The sequence below is a fragment of the Cannabis sativa genome, chromosome 2 (assembly GCF_029168945.1).
Source record: "Cannabis sativa cultivar Pink pepper isolate KNU-18-1 chromosome 2, ASM2916894v1, whole genome shotgun sequence".
Classification (NCBI taxonomy): Eukaryota; Viridiplantae; Streptophyta; class Magnoliopsida; order Rosales; family Cannabaceae; genus Cannabis; species Cannabis sativa.
Window position 1 is genome coordinate 22390822 of NC_083602.1, and position 20620 is coordinate 22411441.

General features: G+C 38.4%; 1 protein-coding gene across 1 annotated transcript; it reads left to right on the plus strand.

Moving 5' to 3' along the window:
• Positions 1-13: 13 nt before the first annotated feature.
• LOC133034839 (pentatricopeptide repeat-containing protein At1g08610-like) lies at positions 14-2648 on the plus strand. The gene is made up of 3 exons (XM_061110276.1): positions 14-152; positions 544-591; positions 668-2648. Exons 2-3 carry the CDS (start codon positions 577-579, stop codon positions 2426-2428), a joined length of 1776 nt encoding a protein of 591 aa, XP_060966259.1. The 5' UTR covers positions 14-152; positions 544-576; the 3' UTR covers positions 2429-2648.
• Positions 2649-20620: the final 17972 nt, after the last annotated feature.

The following is a 20620-nucleotide window of genomic DNA, read 5'->3' on the forward strand; positions in this document are numbered from 1 at the left end:
TTTCTTGTAATTTCCTTTTGCCCCTCTATAAAAGTTAACAGCTTGTGATTATCTATAACCTAGTTACTAACGTCCCGTCCCTTGTGCCAACTCCTTCACTGGGACTTATTCCCTCTCGCAGCTACCAAGTTCAGTGCGCACACAAATTCACGGTAAACACTCAACTTTCTCTTATGTCATATTCAACCACGAATGACCCCTTTCAACTAGGGTTTTTCAGCTGCGTATTTTTACTTGGATATGGATGTTGTTGGCTTCTTTCTTTTTCTGGTCTCCTATTTCTTGTTTTCACAAACTCCATGCTTGTAAATTCTAATGATTTTAGCATGTTACTTTACGTTTGAATGCTTATGATGACCAAGTTTTAGGAGTTCATTCTGGCATTGAACTGATCCATATTTGAATTACCGTGTAATATACTAGTCATTCAACTTTCTATGCAAATTTTGATTTTTTGTAAGTGGATTTTCTTCTCTTTTGTGTTATAGGTCTGAAAGATTGTCACTTTTTGATAATATTATTGTTGCTTTTTAATTTAAGCAGGAGCTAGACAAAGCAGAAGCTAATTGTTATTGAATGGTTCAGCTTGAGGTTATGCTATTTCCCTGGTATTAGAATTTTCTCTAAAGTTCTTTTGTAGTTATTTTTGGTGTTTATTTACTTAAAGGTTGGTGGAGAGATGGGGTATACAATGACCCAGCAGAGTTCTATGATTGGTGGTCATAGTTTGCATAGATTTTCCAGACATGATCCCTGTTGCGCCACTGGCCGTAGCTCTAGTATTAAAGTATCCGTTGTTCACATGAATTGCTATAGTGAGTGTAATCGTTTAGGGTGGATAGTACAATTTGGGTCCAAAAGAAAGGTTTGCTTCTCACGGTTGGTAGGTTTGCAGAGAAGTATTAGCCTTAGTAGTGTAGATGTAGTTGATCGGGATGAAATTGAATGGACCTCTGATGCATATGAAATGAATGTTGAGCAAAAATCTGAACAGAAAATGAATATGAAGAGGACTTGTGAACCTTCAACGATGAATTTGAACGGACGCTTTGTTCAAAACAATGAGAAAACCAACAATGATAATCTTCAGTATTTTTGCAGCCGTGGAAAGGTAATGGAAGCATTAGGGTTGATTGATGTTATGGCCCGTCTTAACCAAATTCCAGACTTGCAGTGTTGTATAAACTTAATCCGGGGTCTTATCAAAATTGATAAAGTAGACAAGGCTACCAAGGTCCTGAAAATCACCATCATGTCCGGCAGGATTCTGGATATCATTACATACAACATGATGGTCAGTGCTCTCTGTAAGAGAAGGATGTTCAAGTCTGCCATTGATCTCTTGGAAGACATGAGCTTGAGTGGTTGCCCTCCAGATGTTATTACTTATAATACAATAATACGCTTCCTGTTTGATAATGGAAACTTTGATCAGGCTATTGGATTTTGGAAGGACCAACTGAGAAAGGGATGTCCTCCTTATCTAGTTACCTACACAGTTCTCATTAAGCTAGTTTGCAAGCACATGGGAACTGTTAAAGCTATGGAGGTACTAGAAGAAATGGCAGTTGAGGGTTGTCACCCGGATATTGTTATCTACAACTCACTAATCAATTTCACTTGTAAACGGGGAAACTTTAAGGAAACGAGTTCAATTATGCGTAATCTTCTATCTCGCAGAATTGAGCCAACTGCTATTACTTATAATACCCTTCTCCATGCTCTTTGTGACCGTCGCTGCTGGGATGAAGTTGATGAGATTCTGAACATTATGAACGAGAGTTCACATCCCCCTACAGTTGTTACTTACAACATCTTGATTAATGCTTTGTGTAAATTTGGGATCATGGATCGTGCCATTAACTTTTTTGCTCAAATGGTCTCTCAGAATTGTTCTCCAGACATTATAACATATAATACACTCCTAGGCCCTCTCTGCAAAGAAGGAATGATGGATGAGGCCCTCCAACTACTTGATTTTCTAAGTGGCACCAGCTGTTCTCCTGACCTTATCACTTACAATATTGTGATTGATAAATTGGCTATGCTGGGTTATATGGAGAAAGCCATGGGACTGTATAATCAGATGATGGAAAATGGAATTGTTCCTGATGAAATTACCAACCAATCCTTGATTTTCGGATTCTGCAGGGCTGATCTAGTTGAGGAAGCTGCAGTGGTACTGATGGAGATGACTAAGAGAGGCCACAGGGTGAGAACTATCTCTTACAGAACAGTGATTAATTGTTTATGCAAAGATAACAAGGTGGATACTTCAATACAAATTTTGGAAATGATGATATCAAGGCGATGCATCCCAGACGAGTCGATCTACACAACTATCATTAAAGCTATAGCCGCTGCTGGTATGTCGGAAGAAGCTGGTGAACTGCGTAAAAAGTTGACTGGACTGAAGGTTCTTAGATAGGATTTCATCTTACTCATGTTGGAATAAACTGAGTTTTGTGAAAAGCTGCCATCTTGGTCAATAAATAGTTTCACTTTCTTAGGTGAAGTTTTGTATTATAATGTCGATTTAGTTTGTTTGGAGGATTAGTGGTTGAGCATAGTCATATTTTTGTAGTTTTTCCCCCTTGAAGGATAAATTATATTGAAAAGAGTTTATTATTATTATTTTTTCTGGAAAAGTGCGGCTAAATTACTAAAACTTTAATTTTACTAGCACAATTTTTTTTATATGGCTAAAGCATCAAAACGTTACTTTTTCTTTAGTACTAATCGTTGAATTTGACTTTTAGCCTGTTAATAGTCATCTGTGAGCATATGATTTTTTCATATTTTGGTATTTTGACCACCAGAAATATAAAGTTTTAGTACTTCTACCAACTAATAAATCTGCTAGTAAACACAAATTATATGTACTTAAATTTTCCAAATTTATTGTTTAGAAAATAAAAATAAATTGTAGGATTTTATTACAATATTGCCCAAATTTAAAATATTACAGTGCAAGAAAATTTTATTACATAATCTTATACAAAATATATACTATTATTATAAATATTTTATTGTGTCCATTAATAAAATTAATTATAGAACTTACTATGTAGAATACTTTTCAATTGATATTATTCATTCATGATTATTACTAAATAAATTTAACAATGTATATTAATTTTAAAAATATTAAACTATTAAATTTTAATCCTATGGCTAACAATAAAAAATAAATTTGAATTTCCATGCTTAATCTAGCTATTTAATCAAAAAAAATATTAAAAAATATTTATTTTCACACTATATTAAAAATATGTATATACAACACATTTAAGTCAAGACTAAGGTGGAAAATAGCCCCAAACACATAGATAAGTTAAGTAAATATCAATTTTTTCAAAAGTTTAGCAAAATAATCAAATATAATAAAAAAATATAAAAATATCTATATTTTATGTAATAATTTTTAAGAAAAAAATTATATAATTATAAAGTTGTGTTATATAAATTTGCTAATATCTCATGTTAATTTATTATTATTAACTCATAATTTCGTTAACTATAAATGAGACATTTTGTGAATTAGAATAATAATTTTAATAAAACTGTTAATGTTAGTGTTGCCCCTGATTTTGTCCAAAATACGTGGACCAACCGGATTGAGACACGTGGACTGAAGAGGCAAGACTTTGGGATAATTCTACTAAGTTTCTTTAATCAAAGGGATCAGCATTTAACATGCCTCCCGGAGAAGGCATGTATGTTTCACATACTCCCGGAGAGCAAGGCTACAGCGAAGCACCTCCGGGAGGTATCAAATCCTATCTGAACAGTCACCTCGCATTTAATGCCGCATGGGAGAAGACGTATTGAAACTGCCATAAGTATTAAAGTCTGACAGCGTAACCCCCCTTCTGTAGCTACAACGCTATGATTAATGAGCCTAGTGACGGCTACTTTATGAGAAATCACATCAGTCAAGAAAGGATAATGGATTACGTCCATTAAACCCCTAAAAAGCCTAGGGATTAGACCATGCATTTCCTATGATGTATCCATTGGGAATGTGTGCCTTTACTGAATATTACAGAAAGACATGTACCTCAATTCTAGGGATCACCCCACAAAAGCACTATAAATACCCCCCAAACTCATTAAGGCAGGGGTCGAGAATTCTGCGTTTCATAAGAACTAGAAAGGAAAACCACCAAAAATATTCTCTGTAATAAATACTCTCATAAATATACAGACTCGTGGACTAAGGCTCATTAATGCCCCAACCACGTAAAAATCTCGTGCATTAACTTCTTACAGCTTTCCTAAAATATTATTATTATATTGGTTGCCGAAAACCTCGGTCAACATTTTGGTGCTTTCATTGAGAGCTGAAGGAAGCGTCTGCAAGTAGGCAGTAATATTACAATACAACAATGGTGGATACTCGCAACACACGTCAACCCCGTCCTCCTCAAGACGCTTAAGACCCAGACGATGAGGATGTCGCCTCAAGAGCGAACGTGGGCTCTGAGGAAGGAGAAGAAACCCACGACGACGAATACGAAGGAAACTTCGATGAGTGCGACGCCTATGGCAAAGGCAGCTATACAGAGCTAGTACTCTTGAGACAAAAGGCTATTGATCACGAAGCTGAAATCACAGCCCAAAAAGAACAAAACAGAAAGATGCAAGAGCTGATGCTGGCCATGCAAAAAGCCATGGAGGCAGCAGGAATCCACGTGCATCATAAAGCCATCCCTGCTGGACTTGGAGAGACACCAGGAGAATCCTCGCCGAGTGCCCAAAAGCAGAAATCTAGGGAGCCTAGTGTTGGAAATTTATTTTACCAGGATCTTAGATCTACTCACAAGTATGTTGTTTAACACCCTAAATATGAACTTTCTAAAACAATAAAATAAACACATATAAAGTTAAGAAAACCTTACATTGATGCAGCGGAATTAATGTCTCCTTCCACTCAGATCTCTAACCCTTGTATCCTTTCTGTAGCAGAGTATAATCAAGATTTGAGCTCGAATGTCCTTCTTCTTTGAGTTTGATCCTTCACAGTCTTCCAATCTATGATTGAGTTACTACTTGCTGTATGTGGGCACTTACTCTTTCACTAGGATCACGAAATATAGAAGAGAGAAAAGAGAAGAATGGTTTCGGCCAGGTATAGAAAAGGGAAGGCTCAGTTTTTCTGAAGAGAGAAATTTCTGTCAAATAACTTATGAATTGTGTATTTTGACTGAGCCATCACTTTCTATTTATAGGCTACTACTAGGTTTAGGTTAGGAATTATTTGACATTAAAATAATGAAAAAATCAATTTGAAATTCCACAAATAGTGGCCAGCCATGGTGTAGTTTATGGGCCCCACTTGATTTTGCAGTTTTAACAAATTTTATTTCTATTTTCTCAAAAACGCCAATTTTCCAATTCTAACCATTTAAATTCCAAAACTAATTATTTAATAACTAAAATAGATTATTGAATAATATTTTCATTTAATTTAATTATTAACTAGACATATAAAGTCCATTAATAAATAAATAAACCTAGAATCTCTTTTCTTTACGATTTCACCCCTGCTTAGTGAAAATTCATAAAATTAGACATAGTCTAACTTTAGAATTATAATTGATCAATCACGAATCAATTAATGGGTCTTACAAGCAGAATGTTCTCAACTAGAATGGAGACCATGGATCTATATGCTGAGCTTCCAATAAGTGAACCAAATTTACCAAGTAAATTCCTACTTATTAATTCTTCGTTGAATCCACTCTTAGAACTTAGAATTGCACTCTCAAACTTATATAGAGCATATTATGTTGGGTTTTATGCCCTAAATAGAACTCTATTTCAATGTAATCGAGATTATTCAATATCAATAAAGTAACTGAAGTATTTTTCATTCATTTGTGTATGTTTTGGTTCACTTAATCAATTGTTTGTCTATTTGATTTATAAATTCATCCAAACCCCTTTCACATACTTGATCATGTTTATTGTGTTGTCAACACAGTGGAAAGTAAACATGACTATGTGAATAAAGTATTCCTAGATTTATCAGAACACTGGGTTTTACTGATATGACAATCTACAAATGCAGTAGCTTACTTGCATTTGGAGAAATGCTATGTTCTTTCCAGAACATAGGTTAAAGTAAAGCTCAGGTTGGATGCATGGAGTATGCATTGGAATGGACCGATATTGAACTTTGAAATAGATTTATGAAACTTACCGTAAATATCTATTCAATTCAATATCACTAAGTTGATCCTAGATCACATGATCAAAATCCTGATATGGTTAGGCTCAATCTCAAGAGTGTTATTCGTGTTCTTTGATTTGTTAGTTAAGCCTAATTTTTGGTCAGGGTAATACATACATTTTGGGAACACGATAGTACGATTGAGTAGGAGCGCTAACATAAATATGGAATCTATAGCTTTTATCTGGCGAATAGTAAGCAAAGGGTGATTTCCTTCGAGCTTAACCAAACGAGATAAATGATTGAGTGCTCATTTCACTTAGTTGAAATATCATTTATACAGGGTTAAGTGTTTTAAGGATAAAATACATTGTAGGGTGTTACGGTAATTTAGTCCATTTACAGTGTAAATCATCCATATAGAGGATCATTGATCACATTAGGATTATAACAATGGATAACTAATGATGTGGCTATATGGTGGAACATATAGAGCATTCTATATACTGAGAGTGCAATTCTGAGTTCTATGTGTGGATTCAACGAAGAATTAATAAGTCAGTGAATTTAAGTACTAAATTCTAGATCTGCTTATTGGAAGCTCGGATATATAGACCCATGATCCCCCCACTAGTTGAGATAATATTACTTGTAAGACTCATTTAATTGATTTTAATTAATCAATTATAATTCTCAAGATAGACTGTGTCTATTTGAAAATTTATCACTTATTAAGAGCAAAACAGTAAATAGAGATTTTGAAGGGCATATTTATTAATTAGGAAACTTTAATTAGTTTTATTATTAATAAAATAAATGACAATATATTATTTGATAATTATTTTTAATTATTAAATAATTAGATTTGACATTTATGTGGTTGAACAAAGGAATTGGCAGTTTTTGACAAAACGGGAAACTATCAATGTAGGAAAAGGAAAGTTGGAAAAGTGGCAAGCCTTGTTTCCACAATGCCTAGGCCGGCCACTTAAGCTTCCTTCTCTTTGATTTTTCAATTTCAAATGTCAATTAATTCAATCATAGCTCTGGGTGGTCTTCTATAAATAGAAGGCAAAGGCTTCAGTTTTCAAAAACACATTCACAACATTATTCTGACAGAATTTTCTCTCTAAAAATTCTCTCTGAGCCGCCACCCTCTCTCTCTCTATTCCTTCACTGTTTCGAAATCTATAAGTGTTAGAGTAGTGCCCACACACATCATGTAACACCCTAACTATCTTAGGCGTATTACGTGATTTTTAAACGTACTGTGCAGCTCGTTGCTAATCAACGAGGTTTATGGAAAAACGTGATTAATTAAAATTTTGCTTTTTAATTAAACTTATAAAACCATATTACAAAAGACTCGGGATCCCGATTATAAAAATATTTACAAAAAGTTTAACTGTTTAACTGTTACATAAAAATAAGGGTCGTCTAACGACCAGTTACAAAATCAGCCTTGCTGTCCCGAGGATCGTACGCTCCAGGCCTAACCGCCCCGACATGTACAATCTCATAAGCTCGCTCACGGTCCATCAGCTATAGCCTTGCCTTTACCTACACATGAACATAAACTGTGAGTCGACAGACTCAGTAAGAAAAGCATAATAATATCATACATAATTCTAACTGCCGTGTCCAACACGATACTGAGTTCCGCTACTGCCATGTCCAACATGGTACTGAGCCACTACTGCCATGTCCAACATGGTACTGAGTTCTCAACGTTCATAGGGACGGTACTATTGACACGTAACAACCTGATCGATCGAACCGGTCATACTCCGGCTGCTGGTCATACTCCAGCCTGTACCGACGTGTTACTATATCCTCCTGATCGGTCGAACCGGTCATACTCCGGCTGCTGGTCATACTCCAGCCTGTACCGACGGGATACGTCAATAGCACGAAACCGCCAACCAAGTGTCAGCCTGATCGGTCAAACCGGTCATACCCCGGCTGCTGGTCATACTCCAGCCTGTACCGACGTGACAGGGTTGGATGGTTCGAAGCCTATATACATAACTAATGTAATCTAACAGGCTTCCTACATGCACGCTAAACATGTAATCTACATATGCATACTGTTATACTAATCTTACCTGGATTCTGAATTCAGGTGTGCCGGTCAACCTGACTGGAACTGAAGCTGAGCGGCGGATTACTGGCTCCTAAACCATAAAAATCACAACGCTATAAGTGACACGCTAAATCACTTCCCGGGGACTAAAACTAGGAACTAAAAGTTTCCCTATCGATAAAAAGCATGGCAATACCCCTAAAAACATAAAAACGAGGAAAACTAGGGTCCCTGAATTTTCCCCAACCGGTAGACCGGTTGCCCAACCGGAATTCCGGTTCTGGAAAATTCAGAACCCTCATCCGGAATTCCGGATGCACAACCGGAATTCCGGTTCCTCGCAGGCAGCAAACCCAAATTTTCATAACTCGACCAAATCAACCCCAAATCACCTCAAACTTTCCAGACCTGTTCTAAACCTTCCCTAGAACATATCCAAGGCATCAAAACAACCCAGAAACCTCAAACACGAAAAATGCCATTGGAGCTCAAGCTTTGAGTTCTAAACTCAAACTTGAGCAAAACCACCTAATCATGCATTCCACTAGCTTAATTCAACTTAAACTAGCATAAAATCATCTCTGAAAACTATTAAAAACAACAGCAACATCACAGAAACAGATTACACAATTTTCATGTTGAAAACCAAACTTTTGCATAATAAAACTCTAGCATGCTCAACCTAGGAATCATACTTCACAAATAGCTTAATTACCAACTAAAAATCATGCCTTTAACCTCAGAAAATAATCACAAAATACAGCAGCAACAACAACCAAACTCATGCATGCATCATCAATTTATCAAACTTTTCCTAAGAAAATAAGAGAAGAAAGCTAGAGGACACCTACCACAATCAAGAATTCACTAGAGTTTTGCAAACCAAGCTTGAATCACCACAAAAATCCAGCTCCAAGCACCCCCATGCACAGCCGAAAATAGAGAGAAAAAGAGAGTGTTTTTTTGAAATTTTCTTTCTTTTCTTTACTTAGTGATTTTTTGTAAAAATGAAGGAATACACATAAAGCCACATATCAACTTACATTTCAGCCAATAAATAAATAAAATAACATTTATTTTTCAATTTAATAAAATCACAAAAGACAAAAAGTCATTGAGGCAAAAAGACCATTTTGCCCCTCCATGCTAAAATCACATAAAAAATCACTTAAGGGGTATTTTTGGGACATTCTAAATTCCCGGCCATTCCCGACATTCCCAATGTCTAAAACCCGTCCCCAAACTGCTAACATACTAAGTTGTGATTTCTACCGAGCCAAACGCCGAGTTCCAAAATACCGGGCACCGAAATTACGAAATAGGCAAGCTACTGAATACATAAATAACAGTATAATAAATTATTTAAATAGCTATAAATAATTTCATAATTAATCATAAACAACTGCTAATTTCCAAATTAACTAAGCGGGCTTTACAACTATCCCCCCCTTAAAAGGATTTCGTCCCCGAAATCTAACCTGAATAACTCTGGATATTGAGCTTTCATATCTGACTCTAGCTCCCAGGTGGCTTCTTCCACCTTACTGTTTCTCCAGAGAACCTTGACCAATGCTATGGTCTTATTCCGAAGGACTTTATCCTTTCTATCCAGGATCTGGACTGGTTGTTCCTCATATGTCATATCTGGTTGTAGCTGAAGGCTCTCATAACTGAGTATATGAGAGGGGTCTGAAACGTATTTTCTCAACATCGAGACATGGAATACGTTGTGCACCGCTGATAAGGCTGGAGGCAATGCTAACCGATATGCCACTTGACCTATCTTCTCGAGAATCTCGAAAGGTCCTGTAAATCTAGGGCATAACTTGCCTCTTTTCCCGAAACGTTTAATCCCCTTCATCGGAGATACCCGTAAAAACACATGTTCCCCTACTTGGAACTCAACATCTCTGCGTTTCGGATCTGCGTAACTCTTCTGTCTGCTCTGTGAGGCAAGCATTCTAGCTTTTATCTTTTCTATCGCCTCATTGGTCCGCTGAACTGACTCTGGACCTAGGTATTTCCTCTCCTTTGTCTCATCCCAGTGGATAGGGGATCTGCATTTCCTACCGTACAACAGTTCATAGGGAGCCATCCCTATCGTACTTTGATAACTGTTGTTGTAAGAGAATTCTATCAACGGTAGATACTTACTCCATGAGCCTTCAAAGTCCATAACACAGGCTCTCAACATGTCCTCCAATATCTGAATTGTCCTTTCGGACTGGCCATCTGTCTGAGGATGGAATGCTGTACTAAATTTCAGCCTTGTACCCATTTCCCGTTGCAAACTTTGCCAAAATTTGGAGGTAAACTTCGGATCCCTGTCCGAAACTATAGACTTCGGTACCCCATGAAGTCTCACTATCTCTCTGACATATAACTCTGCCAACTGATCCACTGTAAAAGTTGTTCTAACCGGCAGGAAATGAGCAGATTTCGTAAATCGGTCCACCACTACCCAGATGGAATCATACAAACCCGTGGTCCTAGGTAATCCGACCACAAAATCCATCGTAATATCTTCCCATTTCCATTCTGGTAGGGTTAGAGGCTGCAACAACCCTGCTGGTCTCTGATGTTCAGCCTTGATCTGCTGACAAGTGAGGCATCTCGATACGAATTCTACTAAATTCTTCTTCATACCGCTCCACCAGAAGTACGGTTTCAAATCTTGGTACATCTTAGTGGTGCCGGGATGTAGAGAATATGGAGTAGAATGAGCCTCCTCAAAGATCTCATTTCTAAGTTCCATACTGCTCGGAACACAAACTCTGGCTTTATACAAAAGCATCCCACTGTCTGACACTGAAAAGTCCTTGGCTTGACCAGCCAACACCTCATCTCAGATCTTCACTAACTCCAGATCTGTCATCTGAGCGACTTTTATTCTTTCCAACAGATCAGATTGCAGCATTAAGTTGTGAAGCTGACCCACCACAAACTCAATGCTGGATCTAACCATATCCTCTGCTAGCTGAGGTGAGATCTGAATCATACTAGCTACTTGCCCGGGACCCTTTCTGCTCAGGGCATCAGCCACTACATTGGCTTTTCCAGGATGATAGAGGATCTCACAATCGTAATCCTTCACTAATTCCAACCAACGCCTTTGTCTCATGTTCAAATATTTCTGAGTAAAGAAATACTTGAGACTTTTATGGTCGGTATAGATCTCACACTTCTCCCCGTAAAGGTAATGCCGCCAAATTTTTAGTGCAAAAACCACTGCGGCTAATTCTAAATCATGAGTCGGGTATCGCTGTTCATAATCCTTTAACTGACGGGAGGCATAAGCGATAACCCGGTCGGCTTGCATCAATACACACCCCAAACCCTGTTTGGATGCGTCACAGTAGACTACGAACTTCTCCTTGTCCGAAGGCAAAGCTAGCACCGGAGCAGTAATCAACCTCTGCTTTAGCTCCTGAAAGCTAGCTTCGCACTTATCTGACCAAATAAATCTCTGATTTTTCTTTGTAAGCTCGGTTAGGGGCATTGAGATTTTGGAGAACCCCTCCACGAACCTACGGTAGTACCCAGCTAATCCCAAGAAGCTTCTGATCTCTGTCACTGTCTTCGGTCTCGGCCAATCCCTGACGGATTCAATCTTCCCGGGATCCACCTTGATCCCATCTTTACTCACAATGTGCCCTAGGAAGGACACCTGAGATAACCAGAACTCACATTTCTTGAACTTGGCATAAAGCCTATGTTCTCGAAGCCGTTGCAGTACCATTTGAAGATGTAACTCATGCTCCTCTTCTGATTGAGAGTACACGAGGATGTCGTCGATAAACACAATCACACAGATATCGAGGAAATCCTTGAATACTCTATTCATCAGGTCCATGAATGCTGCAGGAGCATTGGTTAGTCCGAATGACATAACCAGAAACTCGTAATGTCCATACCTAGTGCGGAAAGCCGTCTTCGGAATGTCCTCCTCTCGGATTCTCAACTGATGATAACCCGAACGGAGATCAATCTTAGAAAAGACCGTCTTCCCCTGAAGCTGATCGAACAAGTCATCGATCCTAGGTAATGGATATTTATTCTTCACCGTCAGCTTGTTCAACTCCCTGTAGTCGATGCACATCTTCATAGATCCATCCTTCTTCTTGACGAACAAAACCGGGGCTCCCCAGGGTGACACACTGGGCCGAATGAACCCTATGTCAAGCAACCCTTGGAGCTGAATCTTTAATTCCTTAAGTTCAGCTGGAGCCATTCTATATGGGGCTTTGGAAACCGGTTCCACCCCTGGTGCCAAGTCAATCACGAAATCAATCTCCCGCTGAGGTGGTAACCCTAGAAGTTCTTCGGGAAAAACATCCAAAAATTCCCGAACCACCCTGATGTCTTCTGGCCGAATGGTGTCTGGCCGAGTGGTGTCCACCACCACGGCCAGAAACCCTAAGCAACCGCCGTGCAACAATTCTCTCGCTGACATAGCCGAGATCACCGGGATCCGAGATCCCTGAACTGAACCCACAAATACAAACGGTTCTTCACTTTCCGGTTGGAAGACCACCATCTTCCTTTTACAATCAATGCTCGCCGAATATTTAGATAGGAAATCCATTCCTAAAATAATATCGAATTCGACTAAGCTCATCTCTATCAGATCAGCGCTTAACTCTCTACCATCTATCCTGATCGGCATAGACCTAATCCACCAATTGGAGATGACCAATTCTCCGCCAGGTAACAGGGTTCCAAACCCTGATTCATATCTATCATAAGGTCTACCCAATTTACTAACGACTCTGGCCGCCACATAAGAATGTGTAGCCCCAGAATCAAACAACACTGAATATAGCGAGTTGTTAATAGAAAGCTGACCTGTGACTACTGATGGGCTGGCATCTGCATCAGCCTGCGTGATAGCGAACACCCTGGCTGGAGTGGGTATCGCTGGAGCTCGCGGTGCCTCTGGTCGGAGCTGGGGACATTCCCTCTTGAAGTGTCCGGGCATGCCACAATGAAAGCATCCCTGACCTTTGCATTCGCCCCGATGGTGCCTCTTGCAGCTAGGGCACTCGGGATAGGAGAATCGGGTCTCGCACCACCAGGACGACTCCCTCTCGTTCGGTTCCCCGAACCTCTTGTTCGACTCGAGCCACCGAAGCGGTGGGTGCTCTCTTCCTCCGATCAATGGCCGAACCACTACTCCCCGCTATAGCCTCGATGCAGGAGGGTAGGAGCCCCGCCAATAACCGAGTACCGGGCCGATTCCGACATACACCCCATCGCGCCCTCGCCCGCAAAGGCCTTCTCCACCATCTGAGCATAGGTGGTGCTGTCGTCTGTGGTAATCATCAGATCATGTCTGATTTTGGGATTCAACCCGTCCAGATACTTCTCCTTCTTGCTGAAATCGGTCGGCACAATTCCCGAGGCTAACCTCGCCAACCGATCAAACTGAGTAGTATACTCAGTGACGCTCATGTTCTCCCGCTGGGTCAGGTGAACGAACTCTTTCCTCTTGGCGCTTCTGACCGCCTCATTGTAGTATTTCGCATTAAAGTGTTCCTGGAACCTTTCCCAGGTCATGGTGGTGACGTCATGGATCTGAGACACCATGTCCCACCATACCAGGGTGTCCTCCTGGAACTGAAACGTGGCGCACACCACTCTGTCGTTACCGGTGACACCCATGAAATTCAGTATCTTGGTGATCACCGTCAGCCATTGCTCGGCTTTCATTACATCCGGACCTCCCAGGAATACCGGAGGTGCTTGCTTCCGGAACCGCTCATACAATGGTTCCAATCTATGGGCCGCCACCACTATCTCGGCCTGGGCAGCAGGGGCAGGTGCCACTGGAACTATGGGCACTGGAACTGCAGGAGCACCCTGCTGTCTCAACCTCTGAATCTCGAGGTCTTGCTCTTCGATCCGGGCTTGCATTTTCGCAAACCGCAACTCCCGCCGGGGCTCCCCGATCGGCCGGGGAGCTCGGGCGGCCCGTGGCGGGTTCTCATCACCCCGCCACGAGCCCCGCCTCGGGGACCTCTACCCCGCCCCCACAGGTGGGGGAAACTGAGCTCCCTGACCTTGATTCGACCGTACGGAGTTGCCCTGACTCCTGGTAGTCCGCCTGGCGTCCATCTAGTTAGAACCGCCTGCGAAACCAAGAGTTGGCATATCAGGTCGTATTCAAGGAGAGCTTACTAATGCCGCTTAATTTGGAAATTAGAAACGAAACATGCGCCTATTCTACTATCAGGCTACTAACATGCTTCCTAACAGGCTTTTCTTTTTTTTTTTTTCATAACTGAATAAAATAAACTACTAAAGCAATAAAGGCTTACTGAACCGTGAACCGAGCTAACTGCTGATGATGATTGTACATGTCGTGACGATCTTCGGAAGACAACCTGGCGGCTCTGATACCAATTTGTAACACCCTAACTATCTTAGGCGTATTACGTGATTTTTAAACGTACTGTGCAGCTCGTTGCTAATCAACGAGGTTTATGGAAAAACGTGATTAATTAAAATTTTGCTTTTTAATTAAACTTATAAAACCATATTACAAAAGACTCGGGATCCCGATTAAAAAAATATTTACAAAAAGTTTAACTGTTTAACTGTTACATAAAAATAAGGGTCGTCTAACGACCAGTTACAAAATCAGCCTTGCTGTCCCGAGGATCGTACGCTCCAGGCCTAACCGCCCCGACATGTACAATCTCATAAGCTCGCTCACGGTCCATCAGCTATAGCCTTGCCTTTACCTACACATGAACATAAACTGTGAGTCGACGTACTCGCAAGAAAAGCATAATAATATCATACATAATTCTAACTGCCGTGTCCAACACGATACTGAGTCCCGCTACTGCCATGTCCAACATGGTACTGAGCCACTACTGCCATGTCCAACATGGTACTGAGTTCTGAACGTTCATAGGGACGGTACTATTGACACGTAACAACTCGATCGATCGAACCGGCCATACTCCGCCGCCGGTCATACTCCAAATGTCTCGTACCGACGTGTTACTATATCCTCCCGATCGGCCGAACCGGTCATACTCCGCCGCTGGTCATACTCCAGCCTGTACCGACGGGATACGTCAATAGCACGGAACCACCAACCAAGTGTCGACTGATCGGTCAAACCGGTCATACCCCGCCGCTCGGTCATACTCCGGTACCGTACCGACGTGACAGGGTTGGATGGTTCGAAGCCTATATACATAACTAATGTAATCTAACAGGCTTCCTACATGCACGCTAAACATGTAATCTACATATGCATACTGTTATACTAATCTTACTTGGATTCCGAATTCAGGTGTGCCGCCAACCCGACCGGAATCGAAGCCGAGCGCTGACATCGGCTCCTAAACCATGAAAATCACAACGCTATAAGTTGACACGCTAAATCACTTCCCGGGACTAAAACTAGGAACTAAAAGTTTCCCTATCGATAAAAAGCATGGCAATACCCCTTAAAACATAAAAACGAGGAAAACTAGGGTCCCCGAATTTTCCCCAACCTAAGAGACCGGTTGCCCAACCGAATTCCGGTTCTGGAAAATTCAGAACCCTCATCCGGAATTCCGGATGCACAACCGGAATTCCGGTTCCTCGCAGCAAGAACCCAAATTTTCATAACTCGACCAAATCAACCCCAAATCACCTCAAACTTTCCAGACCTGTTCTAAACCTTCCCTAGAACATATCCAAGGCATCAAAACAACCCAGAAACCTCAAACACGAAAAATGCCATTGGAGCTCAAGCTTTGAGTTCTAAACTCAAACTTGAGCAAAACCACCTAATCATGCATTCCACTAGCTTAATTCAACTTAAACTAGCATAAAATCATCTCTGAAAACTATTAAAAACAACAGCAACATCACAGAAACAGATTACACAATTTTCATGTTGAAAACCAAACTTTTGCATAATAAAACTCTAGCATGCTCAACCTAGGAATCATACTTCACAAATAGCTTAATTACCAACTAAAAATCATGCCTTTAACCTCAGAAAATAATCACAAAATACAGCAGCAACAACAACCAAACTCATGCATGCATCATCAATTTATCAAACTTTTCCTAAGAAAATAAGAGAAGAAAGCTAGAGGACACCTACCACAATCAAGAATTCACTAGAGTTTTGCAAACCAAGCTTGAATCACCACAAAAATCCAGCTCCAAGCACCCCCATGCACAGCCGAAAATAGAGAGAAAAAGAGAGTGTTTTTTTGAAATTTTCTTTCTTTTCTTTACTTAGTGATTTTTTGTAAAAATGAAGGAATACACATAAAGCCACATATCAACTTACATTTCAGCCAATAAATAAATAAAATAACATTTATTTTTCAATTTAATAAAATCACAAAAGACAAAAAGTCATTGGGGCAAAAAGACCATTTTGCCCCTCCATGCTAAAATCACATAAAAAATCACTTAAGGGGTATTTTTGGGACATTCTAAATTCCCGGCCATTCCCGACATTCCCAATGTCTAAAACCCGTCCCCAAACTGCTAACATACTAAGTTGTGATTTCTACCGAGCCAAACGCCGAGTTCCAAAATACCGGGCACCGAAATTACGAAATAGGCAAGCTACTGGATACATAAATAACAGTATAATAAATTATTTAAATAGCTATAAATAATTTTATAATTAATCATAAACAACTGCTAATTTCCAAATTAACTAAGCGGGCTTTACACATCAAGTAATACCTCAATCATAGTGAGGAAGGCTGTGTAGAATTCAGAAACAACAAAGAAGGACTATCGGGCTCAGATCTTGATTATACTCTGCTACAGAAAGGAATCAAGGGTTAGAGATCTGAGTGGGAGGAGACATATATTCCGCTGCACCCAATGTAAGATTTCTGATACTTTTATGTATTTAATTTTCCATCGTTTTAGAAGTTCATATTTAGGTTGTTAAATCAACATACTTGTGAGTAGATCTAAGTTCCTGGTAAAATAACTTCCAATAACTGGCACCAGAGCCATGGTAATTGATTTGCTTGTGTTAGGTCCTTTTTTTGGCAATTTAGTTGTCAAAATATTTTTTAATTAATGTGCATTTTACTGAGCATTCAATTTGTTTTTATCAACTCTAGACCTTTTTCCAGGGGGAGTTGTGTTTGGTACTTGTGAACTTATTTGGATTAAAAGTTAGCATGCTGTTTTGTTGTTTTACAATTTCGAGTGTGTTACTCAGGGGGAGTTGTTATTTGCTCTTGCTAACTTTAACTTGCAGGTACTTTATGTTAAAAATTATTTTGTTCATCTAAAGTGCCAAAGGGGGAGATTGTAAAGTCTTTTTTTGGCAAGTTAGTTGACAAAATAATTTTTTCATTTATGGTAAGATTGCTATGCATTCATATTCGATTTCTTGCCTTATAAATTCGGATTGTAGTTGCTCTTTTCCTTGTTTGGAAAGTTGCACTTTTAGCTGAACTTTCCTTTGTTGAAAACTTCTCAAAAGAGAAGGAATTCTCTTTTGGAAAGTTGTCTTTTTTAGGGAAACTTTGATTATTGCCTTTTCCTTATTAATTTCGATTGTATCTTGATACAGTCAGAATATCTAATCTGTTTTTGGCAGGAATCAAGCATTGATAGAAGATCGGACCCGATTTTAGTAAGTTTCCCGTTTCTGGTCAGATCTGCTGCGTCAGCATCCGAATCTGATGTAGCAGATCGTGTTTCTTTTGGAAAGTTTGTGTACAGCTGCTAATTCGAACTTGTGGTTGCCTCTTTGGTTTCTATGTTCTATAAATAGAGCCTAGAGAGCAACCATTCGAATTACCTCTTCCATTATTCATTTTTTGCATTTATCTTTTAAGAGAAGAGAGTCTTTCTTTGTTTTGTGAGAGCCTAGTTGTTCATCTAGGTTCTAGTTGTTCTATTTCTGTTCTTACTCTATCCTAGAGGTTGTGAAGAACTACTTGACTGAACAAGAGATTGGTCTTCGGGAGAAGACTTGATAAAGCCTTACTTCGGGAGGAAGTAAGCACTTGGTCTTCGGGAGAAGACTTGTTGAAGCCTTACTTCGGGAGGAAGTAAGCACTCACACTTCAAAGACGAAGGGAGTTCGGGCTTGAAGGTGTTTCAAGAAGTCAGATTCATAAAGTGGTTACAAAGGATTGCGGCAATACTTTAGAGGGAGTCTAAACTTGTTTAAGTCAATTGTCTTTGTAATTTTGATACTTTATTAATTGATTTCATTCTCTGGGCGTGGCCCCGTGGACTAGGAGTGTTCGGGACACTGATACCACGTATAAATCTCTTGTGTCAAGTTATTTATTTTTCTGCAAATATTTTATATTCTGCCTGTTCTGTTTTGCTGTAGCAGAATTACTTTCTGTTGCTGCAAACGTTTACAGTTTTTATATTTTCTTATATACAACTGACATTTGCAAAAACACGGTTTTTCAGCTTGCAAGAAATTTGGACGTAAAACGATTTGTTTGTGTTTTGGATGGTATCATGTTGCTTTGTGTGTCATATTGATGTTTGATTGTTGTTTATGAATTCTGGGAAAAATAGATACTTTTCTGTCTCTGTAGTTATTTTTGTTGGATAGTTTGGAAAATTCTAAGCAATTTACCTTTTTAAAAAACTCGATTTCGATTTAATTTGAATTAGTTATGAATTTTTGAAAATTGGAAAAATCGGGATGATGAGCACCCTCATCACGCGCGCGGAATGGCTGCAAGCAGCCTTCCTGCGCCGTGATTCCTCGGCGTGCAACCCCTAAGACGCGCGCGGATGGGCATGCCTGGCATGCCATCCGTACAGTTCATCAATTTTTCAATTTGTTTCGATTTTTCATGCTATTTCATGGAATTAAATTCCGATTTTTTTTTGTGTAGTTTTGTATATTGATTTTTGTTTTTCAAATTTCAAATCTAATTATCAGAAATAAATTCATTTTATTTTTTAAAATTAATTTTAGATATTAGTGTAATTTGATTTTGAAAATAGGAAAAATCAAGTTTTGCTTACCTCTTTTCTTATTTCCTTTAAAATTTGATTATTTTATTTTTTTTAAGGTCAGATATTAATTTTTTTTGGTAACTTGACCTTAATTAGAATAAGATCAAAATAATCATGATATTTTAAAAGAGGAAATAAGGTATTTTTGTTAACTTTTAAATTTTGTTATTTTTACTTAAATTAAATTGTAAAACAAGAAAAGGGTATGTATTTACCATTTTCTATTTTATTATTTAATTTATTAATTAACATGAAATTTAAAAGGAAAGTTAGCAATTTATTTTGAAATGACATTTAGGTTACCCAAAACCTAATTTTTCAAAATGGTAGGTTTAATTTTTTTAAATTTTATTTTTCGAAATATATGTTTAAAATTAAATAAGTCCTACATCGAACTATCCAAATCTAACCTTGTTGCAGGAGTATGTGTTTTAGATTGTTTGTAAGTTTTCTAAAACCTATTATTGCTTGATCTAAATTGCCTTGGTTAACTTGTTGATAGATCCAATGATCTAATTTTAACCAATGGTTCAATTGATGATAGATCAAGTAAATAATTTGTAACAAGTAATTTTTACAATCTTCTTTCATCTGTGTATGACCTAGTAACATGATAGGATCCATTCAAATGTGTGTGCTTATTTGAGCCTATATGTTTAATTTCTGTTATAGATACATATAGGTTGTTGTTGCTAAATAAAATATCAAACCTGATAGATTTTATTTAGGCTCATTTAGTAGTGAGCCTATTCAATTAATAACAGTTGTTCATTTTAAGGTTAAATTCCTCTCTTTTGGGCCTTGTGTGAGAGTTGGGAGCCTTAGAAGTGGGTACGACATACTGGACCAGCCCCCCCTCACATGAACAACCCCAATTGTGAAGGCCCATTTGCCTGATTTGGATAACTGTGCTAGGTTAATTATATTAGTTTGACCTAATAAAAAATTGATTAGCAACATAATTAATTTCATTCTTCCTTGAAATAAATTTAAGAAAAACATAGTTTGAATAATTATATTCTGGAAAACTATATGTATTTTTCTTGTGTTTAATTAAATATGGAATTATAACCATATAAATTCTTTCTGAATCTTAATTTTATAATTTCATTAAATATTCCTATTTAAGTTGAGATTTAGTTAAATCTATCAAATCAACTTAGATTTGAATATTTTTGAATTTCCTATTATAAATTAAGTTGAGAAATTTTAGGAATTGGTTATTAAGATTCTTTAGATATTTTTTAAGTTGATATTTTATAAATATGGGAACTTAAAATGGAATATCTTCTAAATTAAGTGGTTACTACTTAATTGGTAATATTTAATTAAGTCATTGATTGAAGAATATTTAAGTTGGGTATTTAGATTTTTCTAAA